At 39.9% G+C, this 13869-nt stretch overlaps 1 protein-coding gene across 2 annotated transcripts; it reads left to right on the top strand.

The window, feature by feature from the left end:
- The first annotated feature begins 2714 nt into the window (after window positions 1-2714).
- On the top strand, window positions 2715-8176 carry LOC136496453 (multiple RNA-binding domain-containing protein 1-like). Of its 2 annotated transcripts, XM_066492131.1 has the most exons (14): window positions 2715-3012; window positions 3193-3307; window positions 3455-4296; window positions 4415-4546; window positions 5009-5095; window positions 5182-5305; window positions 5468-5791; window positions 5977-6041; window positions 6349-6520; window positions 6754-6858; window positions 6946-7047; window positions 7140-7313; window positions 7535-7666; window positions 7753-8176. In XM_066492131.1, exons 1-14 carry the CDS (start codon window positions 2900-2902, stop codon window positions 7915-7917), a joined length of 2652 nt encoding a protein of 883 aa, XP_066348228.1. In that variant the 5' UTR covers window positions 2715-2899; the 3' UTR covers window positions 7918-8176. The 2 variants fall into 2 exon arrangements, with proteins under 2 accessions (XP_066348228.1, XP_066348229.1); XM_066492132.1 differs by lacking the exons at window positions 7535-7666; window positions 7753-8176 and having other exon boundaries at window positions 7147-7307.
- Window positions 8177-13869: the final 5693 nt, after the last annotated feature.

Below are 13869 nucleotides of genomic sequence, written 5' to 3'. Positions count from 1 at the left end.
CTAATGCTGCGCCTGCGTGGGAGAACGTTATATTATTTTAAATAAAATGTTTTGATTTTTTTGTTTTGTTTTCATCCGCTGCGTGGGAGAACGTGATACACACAAGCAGGCTGTCGGGGCGCATGCTCTGCAGCGTGGAAGTGCAGCGTGGGAGAACGTGCACAGCTAAGCAGGCTGTTCGGGCTCTCGTGCAGGGTTCAGACAGGGTATGGCACGCAGCAGCAGTTGAAAGCTCTTTCCCGCGTTTACCACACTGTGGTGTGCGGTGCATGCATGCATGGGCCCGGTCGCTGGCAGACCGGACGAGAGCCCGAGAAGTTGTGTGGTCTGCTGTGGATAACACTGCTGTGCGGCATGTGCGTTGCGGCAGCGATGCAGTGCATGTGCATGCAGCTAGCGGCGCATGCATGGCTACTTTCTGCTGGCTAATAGCCCACACAACCTGTACTGTACATGTGTAGGTGCTGCGAACAGGCCAGCTACCAGTGTGAGCAGCTTAGGCTACCCGCACCTCTATTTTCGTCTCTTAAAAAAATATTTTATCATAATTATAAAGATTCTCTACTCTATATTTATTTTTTTTCGTACCCATGTTATCTCTATCATCTACTTTATACCCACTATTTCATATTTTATTCTTCTCCCTCTCCCTTTCTCTCTCTCACCAACTCTCTCTTCTAGCTACACTGTTTAGCGGTGGCTGAGACGCGTACTGGAAATAGCGTTTTCTTGTGCGGCCGGTACGCTACCGCACGTGTTGCGGACGCGCGGTGTGGGCGCGACGCGCGGTGTGGGCGCGCGATATGCCACCGCTAGCGTACCCCCACTTTAGCGGTCTACGGTGCGGACAGCCTTATAGCCCTAGCCAGCCCTAAGCTTTTAATCCTGAGCTTTGGCCGCACGTTTTGAAGCAGGTACCTCGGTGCTAAGATACGTGGCGTCGAGCTCGGCACTATATGTTCTGACGTCGAGGTATCGATCACGTAGGATTTCTTCTGTGCATGACCAAACACCTCGATGTCAAGATCTGTGACGTCAAGACGTGTTACCTCGGTGCCAGGACTCATGGCACCGACCCAGGGTCCAAAGATAAGTTTAAATGTCTCAGAGGCCAAATGTAAATTTTATTTAAAAAAAGAGTTAAATAGTAAAAAATTATGCCCGTACGTTGCACGGTGCCAGGGATTGAACGAGACAATCAGTTGATGTTTATAATTTATTATAGGTCAGCATACGTATACGTATAAAATCGTATTTCTGTAGTTTTTTTCTAAGAAAATTAAGTCACTGTGATATCACACCGACATCACACGCCCTCATGTCACACGTCCTCATGTCCGCGTGGCCCTGCATTTAGCAAGTTCACATTAATGTTACACAATTCAATAATTATTTCTGTCATGATATATATATATATATATATACCTGTGTGTCGCACCGGAGCTACGCATTTTTGCCCATTCTTAATATAATAATAATACAACTCTCTCTTCTGTTAAGAATTTTTTGCTGAAACTTAGAGGGCAATATCATTCTCTGACCTCATTCATAAGTTGGTCTTCTCGTACAGCTTTTTTTTAGCTCCATCTGAGGAAACGATATTAAGACAACTCATTTGTGAGAGCTGTGGCATATTCACACGTTAGTAATGATCCAGAAGTGCTTGTAGCTTCAACATGAATCGTCTGACACCTAAAAGCATTTAGCTCTTCTCCATGACACAGAATTAAGATGCCAGCAACAGATATGGGAAAAACAAAGTCCATCAAGTTCATCCGTGGAAGCTCACAAGCAACATATGGCTGAATCCAGTCAATGATAAGTGAAGAGGCAACACGCTAAGCACGCATCTATCCCCTCGTTTGTGCATCCTCTCAGCTGTATAGAGAGAAAGCGCGGCGCCGACGAGCTGTATAGGTAGATGCGGCGTATGAGCGTGTTTTATTAGAATTAGAACGGCGAACGGAGGAGGTGGGGGCGACAATTTCCTCCGATATTCACCCTTTCGCTTCGCTTGATCGTTCATGTGATTTATAAATCGGCCGATGATATTTTGTTGGAAGAGAAAAACATTGTATCATGGCTAATAAGCATAGCAACATGCTGATCGTATCAAACTCGTCTCCCAGTTTACAGGGCGCGCGCGTGCACGAGATTATGGTTGGACGAAAGCCGTTCTTATTTTTTAGATGTAACAGATAACAGATGATGTAGCATGCATTGCTCGTTGCTCCTGCCCAATCTTTCCATCTAGGAAAGGGGAAGCGATGCCGTCTTCGTCCCGAGAGTGGACCGATGGACGTAATTTTCACACATGTTTTAACGCGACCTCCCGGCCGTTATCGGTGTTGATGTACGCACGTGAGGGAGGTGACCGGTCGGGCTCTCCGGCCGTTTCGTGCGAGCCCGAAGGAGGGTACGCCGTGACAATAGGCACGCACATACGTGTGCTGTGCGTGCACTCATCTTCGTTGTCCAACCACGCGGGCGCCCAACGTACGTGTCCTGCGACTCACGGAATAGCTAAAGTGCTAAACCCTCCTGGCCCAATAGTATGAGAGCCCATAACAGTTTGAGGCATATCACACAGCCCAAGCCCAAGAAAAGCACCCACCTCCTCTATGGGACCTCTGCAGCCCGGCCCAGCCGAAGCACGCTGTGCTGCGGGGCCCGCGGACCAGTGGGCTTAGAGAACTGGGCGCCGCGGCCCCTCGCTTTGTTTCCCCCGTTCACCGTCGCGGCGCCGCCACAAGTACTTCGCTCATCGGCGATCCTGTTGCCGGCGACGGGACGCGGGAAGGCTAGCCATCCTGTCGCTCTCCTTTGGCCGAAGCCGAGAGAAGCTGGGCGGAGATCCATCTAGCTCGTCGTTTCCTGGCGGTGAGCAACCCTAGCGAGCATGTCGTCGCGGCTGTGCGTGAAGAACCTGCCCAAGGGCGCCGACGAGAGGCGCCTTCGGGAGGTGTTCTCGCGGAAGGGCGAGGTCACCGACGCCAAGGTCATCCGAACAAAGTAAGCAAGCTGAGCAACGACTTACTTGGTTCGTGTAGGAGACGAAGTGGGATGCCGCTTGCCGCCTTCGTTGGAGACGAAGTTGGATGCCGCCTTCTCTTGTTTCCGGTTTCCCTTAACCGAATGAAGGTATTTTAGTACAAAGAATCTGCTTGAAATTGAGCTTTTGCTTTTGGGCAGGGATGGCAAGAGTCGGCAATTTGCATTCATTGGTTACAGAACCAATGAAGAGGCAGAGGAGGCACTCAAGTATTTCAACAATACATACATTGACACTTGTAAGATCACCTGCGAGGTACTTTCCTTTCTAATCGTTTTCGACAAATTTTCTCCTTGTGGCCGTGCTACCAGTTTGGTGAATTGTCTGTACGAGATTGAATTGGACAGCGACGAGTTCGGATTTGGAATATCCGTAACTTACATCTGTCATGGTATCTGGCAGGTTGCCCGAAAGATTGGTGACCCTGATGCTCCTCGCCCTTGGAGCCGCCACTCTTTAAAAAAGCCCGAATATGGTAGTAAAGACAAGAATAATGCTGTAGCTGTTGATGCACTGCCAAAAGGTTCCAAGGCCCAAGGAACATCGGCCCATGCTAGTGGTTCTAAAGGCAGTGTAGCTAATGATCCCAAGTTCCTAGAGTTTCTTGAGGCAATGCAGCCCCGTTCTAAAGCCAAGATGTGGGCAAATGATACAGCTGCTACTCTTGACACCGCTGCAAAAGATAGCATAGTAGCCACTAAAGAATCTAAGGGACCTCTCAAAAATGTTCCGGCCTCTGAGAATGATTCATCTTCTGAAGACACTTCTGATGAGGAAAAGGCAAATGATTCGTCTTCTGAAAATGCTTCGGAGAAACTACAGACAGAGAATAAACAAGACAAGGATATGACTGATGCAGATTTCTTCAAGAGTAAAGTGAAGAAAAATTGGTCAGATTCTGAATCAGATGATGAAGGTTCTGGTGACCAGTCAGGTACCACCACTGATGATGAAGACTCGTCAGATGAATCAGAAGATGCTGATAACCAGTTGGCGGATATGAAGGGCTATCTGGACAAGAAAAACATTGTGGACAAGGACACTCTTGTGGAGAATACTGACTTGCAAGAGATGGAAGATCTTGACAACAAAGAGAGTGAAGATCTTGATGGCAGACGAAGAGAAACTGAAATTCGTGAAGATCAAGAAAAGGAAGATGAAAATGGTGCTCCAATTACTGATGAAAAGAAGTTGGCCCTGGAGACTGGCCGTCTATATATCTGCAACCTTCCATATGCAACCAGGTATGTTGTTGTTGCCTGGTCATGTTACCTTGGATCAGCGTTTTGTATGTTGTTTTTGTATGATACAGCTGCATAGTTTTCTTTTTTAAAATAAGGATATTGTTGCTTATTTTCCCAGTGAAGATGATTTAGTGGAGCTGTGCCGCCAATATGGTGATGTGGAACAGGCACATATTGTTGTCGATAGAACCACAAAGCTCTCAACAGGTAGAGGCTATGTGCTTTTTTGCCTTCCGGACTCAGCAGTCAGGTATGGATTTATAATTTCAATGTACAATTGTGAACTTAGGAGCTAGGACTTGCGACAGGGAGCTTTCTTGCAATGTGACAGTCTTCCTTTGGATATCCTTATTTATTATTTAAGACATAATTCACCTTACTTGGCTCAAATTTGTTTTACTTTTTATTATCCTGCACATAGTTCATACTTGTCCCTAAATAATTACTAAGAAGATGTTAACAATTTGAAGGCAAAAGTTGAACAATGTCCCAAACTTCTGTGAGTTTTAGGACATAATTGAATCTACGAGCTATCCTTTTTAAGACTACACGTGCAGGTTTCATATACGTCCTAGTTACTGAACAGTTATCAACGTGTGAGCAAGAAGTTTGGCTGAGACATGTCTTATTTTCCATGCTTGCATTGTTTGCTTGCTTGATGGTACATTGACCATTATATACCTGCCTAATGTTGAACTGTTATTTTTGGCAGGGCACTTGATGAACTAGATAACTCAAGCTTCCAGGGCCGAGTGTTACGTGTTAAGGCTGCTAAACCGCTAAATAATAATAAGTTGGAGTAAGAAAATAAAGTTCTGTTTGTGTTGTTACTTGTTAGATTATTTACACCTATAGTTTTTACTGATTTGCTATTGAATTTTCAAGGTCTAGTCATGAAACTGTTGTGGAGAAAATGAGTCTCAAGCAGAAAAGGTTGGAACAAAAGAAAGCTTCTGAGATCAGTGGGGATACGAGAGCATGGAACAGCTTTTATATGCGTCAAGATACTGTATGGTTCCCTCCTTTGACATTAACAGTTTTTTCTGTCCGTGTCCAGTGTCAACCCAATACTCCTCTGATATGTTGTTTCTGAGATAATGTATATAGATACTGACCCACATAATCTTGTCAAGTATGTCTAATGATTGGGCTTTGCTTTCCTGCTTATTAGGTTGTTGAAAACATTGCAAGGAAGAATGGTATCAGTAAGAGTGAGTTACTTGATAGAGAAGCGGATGACCTTGCCGTTCGTATTGCTCTTGGTGAGACACACGTCATTGCAGAGACTAAGAAATTTCTATCAAGGTCTGGAGTTAATGTTGCTGCATTGGAAGAACTTGCTTCTAAAAGAAATGAGAAGTTCAAAAGAAGCAATCATGTGATATTAGTAAAGAACTTGCCATTTAATTCTGCTGAGGAAGAACTTGCGGCAATGTTTCAGAAACATGGTAGTTTGGATAAAATCGTTCTACCTCCAACAAGAGTATTTGCCTTGGTATGTTAGTATATTCCAGTTGTGTTATCCAGCTGTTTTTTGTATATTGCAGCACCTTATGTTTTTACTGTACTTTGACTTTTTTTTAAACTTCTGTCACTTTTCAAATGCCATCCTGAGTGTCTGAATTGCACAAATATTGCTCCTCGAGTTTATTTATCTTGAGTTACATTTTGGTGTATCAGGTAGTCTTTGTTGAAGCAACTGAAGCCCGACACGCATTCAAAAAATTACTATATACACGATACAAGTAAGTTCCTGCAATAGTTTTAGTTTTTTTTTTCAGTGACCGTTACAGCTTACAAACTTTTGCATTTGCAAGCTTGATTCTTTTTCCCTCTATGAAGATGTACCAGCTCCAATTCTCTTGGCAATTGGTGTATTTACTGTTATTTATATAACATTTGCTTGATTTAATTGACTACTAATTTAGCTAAGATAAATTGCTGTGATAAATTGGTTATTGCTTATGGTTTTGTCATGTTATTTGGTAGCTTGCTAGATTGTTTTTTATTTTCACAAATGCGTGTTCTGTGTCTTAATCTTTTGTGGTGCAGGGATACTCCTCTGTATTTGGAGTGGGCACCTGAAAACATATTATCTGCTACCTCAGCTCCGGTGGATGAGGAAGAAAAGAATGAAGTTGGTGAGCGTATTGTTACTAAAGCTAATATAGAGCAAACAGTCGAAGGAGTAAGCGCCGAAGAGATTGATCCAGATAGGGTGGAGGTTTGAAACTTCAACTTGTTTGCATGAATATCATTTTTACTTGTATGCTTGGCCCTCTTACCTCTTTACTATATGCATATGGCACTAGGGTTTCCTATGGCAAAAACTTGTGTTCCCAATTATGCACCTGCTTTTGCATATGAATTGCTGCATTCCAAGACTGCTTAAAATTATTTAGTTGCTTATCATTGGAGTCAATTTCTATTCTTAAAAGATACCATTATTCATTGCAGTCACGATCTGTGTTTGTCAAGAACTTAAATTTCAAGACAACAGATGAATCGTTGAAGCAGCATTTTAGTACAAATCTAAAGAGTGGCAGTCTTAAAAGTGCAACGGTATGGATTATTGGATGTGCTCTTATTATGGATATCAGGTGCATCTTGCAGCATACTGCTTTATCTCTTTTCTTTGTCTGTCTTTAGGTGAAGAAGCATGTTAAGAAGGGCAAGAATGTTTCAATGGGATTTGGTTTCGTTGAGTTTGACTCTGTTGAAACTGCAACTGGTGTGTGCAAGGATCTACAGGTAGCACTCATCCCTCCTCTTCTGTTTTTCTTTTTGCTTCTTTCCATTAAATGCTCATATAGATGTGCGCTAAATGTTCCTTTGGTTCATAGGGAACAGTTCTGGATGGACATGCTTTGATCTTGCAACTGTGTAATGGGAAGAAAGATGCTCAAGCTGCAAAGAAGAATGGCAAGGATAAAAGTTCAACAAAACTGCTTGTGCGTAATGTAGCATTTGAAGCAACTGAGAAGGACTTGAGGCAGTTATTTAGTCCGTTTGGCCAGGTCAGTGTCCTCTTTTTTTTTGTCTGAGTTTAGCGGAAGTCCCCAACTTGGGACCAATGGTAGTTAATCAGGTTAAATTTTGTTCAATATTAGTCAACTTTGTCTTTTCAGTTCTCCTTGATCAACAGAAAACAAATACATTAGTTTCAAGTTGATAAGTGATTTTACTCTTTTTCCCCAGAAATCTTCTGATTTGAATTCGTTAAAATTATAATTTGTAGATCAAAAGCCTCAGGTTGCCTATGAAGTTTGGAAGCCACAGAGGTTTTGCATTTGTTGAATATGTCACAAAACAAGAGGCCCAGAATGCTCTACAAGCCCTCGCAAGCACTCATCTTTATGGTCGCCACCTGGTAATTGATCAACATGGCTCCCTCAAGCTTGCAATATACTTTACATTGTAATAAATTTTAAACCAAACTTCCTGACTCCACTTCAGGTGATTGAGCGAGCAAAGGAAGGAGAGACTCTTGAGGAACTGCGAGCAAGAACTGCCGCACAGTTTGTGGACGAACACAGCGGTTTCCAGAGCTTGTCCAGGAAGAGGAAACAGAGCAGTCTTGTGGACGAAGGCTCTGTTAAAATTTCAAGAATAGTAGAGTGATGATGATTTTGAGCGAGTACGCTGAAAATTTTGACCATGCTGTGCAATAGTATCAGTTTGTTAGGAAAAAAGTGGGTTCTCTTAGGTTGCTTAATGTTTGTGTGCTGTTTTAGAGCTGAGGAAAAGAAATAGATCCCACAACCAGCAAAATGACAAAAACTATATCATAAATGCAAGAGCTGTCTAAATCAATTTTGAAACTAGCCGATCTGATATGGTACAAGTGTATTTCTATGGCCTGTCGGTCTCCAGTTTATAACTGTACGTACAGCACGATCTCAAATTTTATACACCAATTGAAGTCTTGAACTGATCACGTCTCATCTAATCTATGTTTCTTTCTCTATACCTATACCTCTTTGTAACAGATGCAGAACTTGCAAGATCTGTGCGAACTGCTGTCATGTACATTGTGGCAAATTTATCGCTGGGCAACTGATGTGAAATGACACCTATACGCGAACGGACATCTACAAACGAACAGGCGTCTATTCACGAGTGATCTCATCCATCAAGTACAGAATTAGTGGATATGATTAGACAGTTAGTTGTAGTCTCAAAGGGCATGTCTTTTGGAAACAGTCGTGACTCTTCGTGGCATATCTTTTGGAAACAGTCGTGACTCTTCGTGGCATCCCTTCACTTGTATAAATATATTTCAGAGATCAATGAAAGAAACAGTTCTCTCAAATCTTATTCATTTACATTCACGCTTTAACACGTTACCAGCACTGTTTCGCTCTCTCTGCACTCGCTCGAAAGGGAGAGGCAGAAGTCGATAAAGAAGATCGGGAGAACAGAAGAGGCCTACGTCGAGAACGGAGAAGTATCCAAGATGGAGGTTGTGATCTCCGTCGACTGGCTGTTGCTTTTTGCAACTCATATTCTTTCCTGAGAAGAACAGGAGGCACCATGGCCTCACCGGCGAGCGGCGGTTCACTGTCGTGGCATCCCGTTCTCCGGCAAGTTCATGGTGAAGACAGAAGATGTGATGATTTCAATTGAGATTTATGTTTAAGCCCTCAGGTTTTAACATACTACGGTGTACTATATTTACCCCACGTAAATGCTCATTTTACACCTTAGATTTAAAATGCATTATGATGCATAATATTTACCTTCTGTAAATAAGTATTTTTGAGACTCATATGTCATCAAAAATTGCATCGTGACATGTATCGCTGCAGATGAATTTACCACTATAAATTCGCTTTCCAGATCATATGTTTTCTAGAATTTTTAGTACTGTTCAAAGCGTTTGTCCAAATTAGCAAACCCAATAAACATGTGCTATTAACATTGCATGTTCAAAGTGTTTGTCTAAATTGGCAAACCTAATAACACATGTAGTATAATCATTACATTGTTCAAAGTGTTTGTCCAAAATGGCAAACCCAATAAACATGTAGTATTACTATCACGACCTTTTTATTGCAATTACTTTGTTATTTGTAATTTTCATTTTATGTTAAGCCCATTTATGCTTTATTTAAAGCTTATAGCGCTTACATTTTTTTTAATGCAAAATCAATTAAGTGTATTACCTCATTATTTGTATAACACAAGTGTTCCACATTGTATGTTGGCCATACACAAGGTAGCGCCATAGTTGCTACTGTAGGATCTACACTAAATTCTTAGTGACTATCCTCAATGTGCGTACCCAACATCACAAATTGAAACATACGGTCTACATCTTTTCACAAGATAATTACCACGTGCGTACCCAATTTGTTTGCGGATTAACTAAGGTCTACATCAATCTCTTGATGATTACCTTAAAATGTGTTTATACAAATTACATACACCACTTGGCATCTACTGTTCAACAGACTATGTCCATATTATTATAGGTCTATATCATGACTACCTCTAATGTGTTAGCACAAATGAGGTTTACACTATTAGTGAGATAGATCTTATCTCATATTTATTTTGCATTAATTAATACAACATTACCATAGCAATTTTAAATTTACCCTTAGTGTAAATTCAGAAAATCTATGATTTAAACCTTGTTAGAATAATAGCCAGCAAAGAGTTTGATCCCTTACTCTTGATGGTCACTATTATCTAGCATGGTCAATGGACGTAATGTTAAACCTGATGTTCTATGGATTCATATCAATATTTGATGCTCCTCATAAGAGAGCATCATCACTTATGATCAATTTAAATATGGAGTTTTATTGAAATAAAGCACCATATACATCCAGATCACACGTATGTGTATCTCAATGGGTGCAAATCAAAGCACTATATGGCTAGCTCTTAATGGGTGATATGAACAACACAAGGCAGTCATTCTGCCCAATACCGACTAAGTTTGGCCACAACTTTATCTCTAGGATCTTAAGTCCACTTGAGAATAGAATTATGTTATTCCCAAATATCCTCTATATTGCGTTTTGCGATTCCCGCGACTTACCATATGTATTCTAGATTAATTCCTACATTACTTCAGGTCTAAGTATATGATAAACTCTTATCGAGGAATCATCATTAGCATTATAGTGATGCTCTATCATCTGAAGTACATTGAATTTTCAAAATCATAACAAGTTCGATGCCATGTAATAATGCCATTCATAGAACTTTAATGGTAAGATTTAACGCAAAAAGAAGAAGCAGCCCCGTGCATTCTTTAGGGTCAAGGTATTTCTCAAATATGACAGAACCATATTTTATCCCAATTGTGTATGTTACAGCCACGCAACTTGAAAATGTCATGCCTTGAAACATTTAATTGATCGATATTATAAATCTATTGGATATAAATATCCGGCTCAGTAATAAAGATATGAAGCACACTTCTATCTTCAACCTGACACCACCAAGAAGGCCAGTTGTTCACAACAAGTTTTATGAAAAAACCAAGTAGCAACCAAACACTTTAATTAGTAAGTGGATCTTATGAGCATGGAGAGCACGATCATCGAATTTACTTCGCTTGATCCATTTTGGAGACCAAATTTGTCTTCCATTTACAAACATACCTAGTATCTACGTCCCATTTTGGTGTTGTAATATAAAATGTTGTCATCAATTTCAATTGAATATCACAATAATGTGCCATCACATTTGATATTCCATTAATTAACTTGTATGTAATCTATATATCTGCAAAGAATGTCATTATACCCTTCATGCTATATATAGACTTATACGGGAGTCAATCCAAATGCAAAGAGAAATTTTGCCTAGTGGATAGTTCAACCACAAACTCTATATATAGGAAAGCAAAATATTCCTAAACTCTTACATAGAGACAAGGAAATATTTTGTTAATCGCTTGACGCGATGTCATGATAGTGGGTTTTAGTTGTGCTACTATCATACTCCCTATTGGTACTCAAATAATAATCATGAATTCATTCTTGTATTCTGATTCCAAAATGTACCCAATTAAAATTATAGAGATATCTGTCAATGTGGTTTTCATATGGAAACCCCAAGATGATAACTAAGAGGAGTATTTTTCTCTTAACAACAGATATAGCAATACTTAAACAAAACATCCTCAGTTGGATTTAACTACATATACATAACATGTATCCAATATTGCGTACAAATAATTCTCTCTTGATGTCAACATGACTTGGCATATTTGCCTTAGTTATTCAACTATAAAGATAACTTAAGAATTATTGTCGATTCTATCGGTTATAGCATCAATATGAGCCACTATATTTCTTGAAGAAATTCAAGAACATACATGTGACTCTATTTACTATTTTATGAACCATAAAGATACTATGTAACTGCACATTTATGCATTCATAATATAGTCTCAGGTGTGTCTCTTAGTCATGAGAACCATCACTATACCAAACTCATTGCTCGAAATCTTCAATTTAGAGCAAATTATCCTAGATAAGGGATCAAATCCATTTTATATGGAACAGTTTGATTTTTGGGTACTATATATCAAGTACCTTATGTCCATACCAATAATAGTTTTATTGAGTCTCTTATTGAGAATCAAATTGCATGATATATTAAAATAGAATTATAATTTACCTAAAACTAAGTTATTTTCATGCAGCCTTACACACCGCATCGTTAATTCAAATTCATCAAGCTGCACTTATAAAACTCCCTCAGTTGCAGTATGTACGTGAAACTTTGGCCGCAGCCAAATATTTCCCATCTGCGCATCAAGTATGTTTTCACATACCCATATCACCACCCCCAACATACCAATGGGTATTAGGGATCTCAAGAGGTAACTCTATAGGGGAATTTATAAATTATCCGTATGTTGATCATATTTAAGGATAATTCCAGATATTAGGGGGAGATTTATACCACATTAAGAATGCCATGAATCAAAAGAGCAATCCTCATATCCACGTACCAAAAATTCTAAACCTAATCGTTTAGAATATCTTATATTTGCATCATATTGCAAAGAATCTGCCAGAAACATTTACTGATAATAAGGGTGTCACAAAATCCTCTTATCCTATGTATAATGCACCTGAAAGAATTGAGGTACCAATTAAAGCCATTCAACTCCCACTTCCAAAGAAGAGAGGGAAGAAGTACAGCCGCTTCTAAGGATAATGCTCCAAGTAAGCGTTCGAGGATACCGAGGATAATATCCTCCAAATCAGTAAATCTAAGCCAACCTCAAGTTGGTAGACACCCAAAATGGATGAGCATCCAAAACCCGAATCAAAATCCACCTTGATCAATAGTACACCCAAATTCTGATTCCTGGGACATTAGAACACCCTGACTCTATATGGGAAATGACTCGAAGTCCAAAAGAGGTTAACATTTTCACATGCTATATTGATTTAAAGAACTGAATCAATCATTTAAAGACTACAAATTATCGCAGTATATACTCCTCAAAGATTGTTTTTCTACCTTACTGGATCCAGACCAGAAGTCCTAGGCAGAGTGTCTTCACACTCAAATTTGGTCAAACTAAAAGGTGGCAATTAAGGAGATTGCTCTTGTTCAATGATGAGAAGTATTACCACAGTAATATCTTCCCTCATAGAGTTCCTTTTCAGAAGCAAGGTGGTGAACAATGAGAGCTTGTAGCATATGGTTTCACGCAGAGACCTCAGTATAGCATACCCCATGATATGTGTGAAAATAAAGTTTTCCAAATTCAATAATTGACATATCAAATGAATTTGATAGATTCGGACGTATAAGTCCCAATGGACTTCATATTCTGAATCCAAATACCAATCGCAACATACTATTGTGTATAATTAAGCATGATTGCGTATATTGGTTATTTTGATATCATCATGATATAGAAATAATTATGCAATCATTTGAGATACAAATTCCTATCATGTGGATTCGAGATGGAGGATTTGGGTAAGATCAAATATTGCCTAGGCTTACAACTTGAGCACCGTCCTTCAAGGATTTTAGTGCTTCAATCAGCCTATATCCAGAAAATATTGAAGAAATTTAATATAGACAAATCATATCATAACAAAACCTCGATGGTTGTTCGTTCTTTAGAAATAGAGAAAGATCCATTTATACCACGAGATATTGGAAGAAAAGATATTGTGACCAAGGTTCTATATCTTAGTGTCATTGGAGCGCTTATGTATCTTGCAAATTGCACCAGGCCTAATATCGCATTTGCAGTGAACATACTAGTTAGACATAGTGCAAATTCCAACTCACCGTCATTAGACGGGAGTGAAGCATATCCTCAGATATCTTAGTGACACAAAGATCTTGGTTTATTCTTTAAGAGAAATCATGATCCCAATATGATTGGATACACGGATGCTGGTTACTTATCTAGTTCCCATCCCAAACTGGATTTGTATTCTTACATGGAGGTACAACTATTTCATGAAGTCTTCTAAATAGACTCTGACGACGACCTCTACTAATCATTCTAAAATTATTGCTCTATACGAGGCATCACGAGAATGTGTATGGCTTCGCAGAATGATTAACCACATA

This window comes from Miscanthus floridulus, chromosome 12 (assembly GCF_019320115.1).
Source record: "Miscanthus floridulus cultivar M001 chromosome 12, ASM1932011v1, whole genome shotgun sequence".
Lineage (NCBI taxonomy): Eukaryota > Viridiplantae > Streptophyta > Magnoliopsida > Poales > Poaceae > Miscanthus > Miscanthus floridulus.
This window is presented reverse-complemented; position numbering and strand designations above follow the sequence as displayed.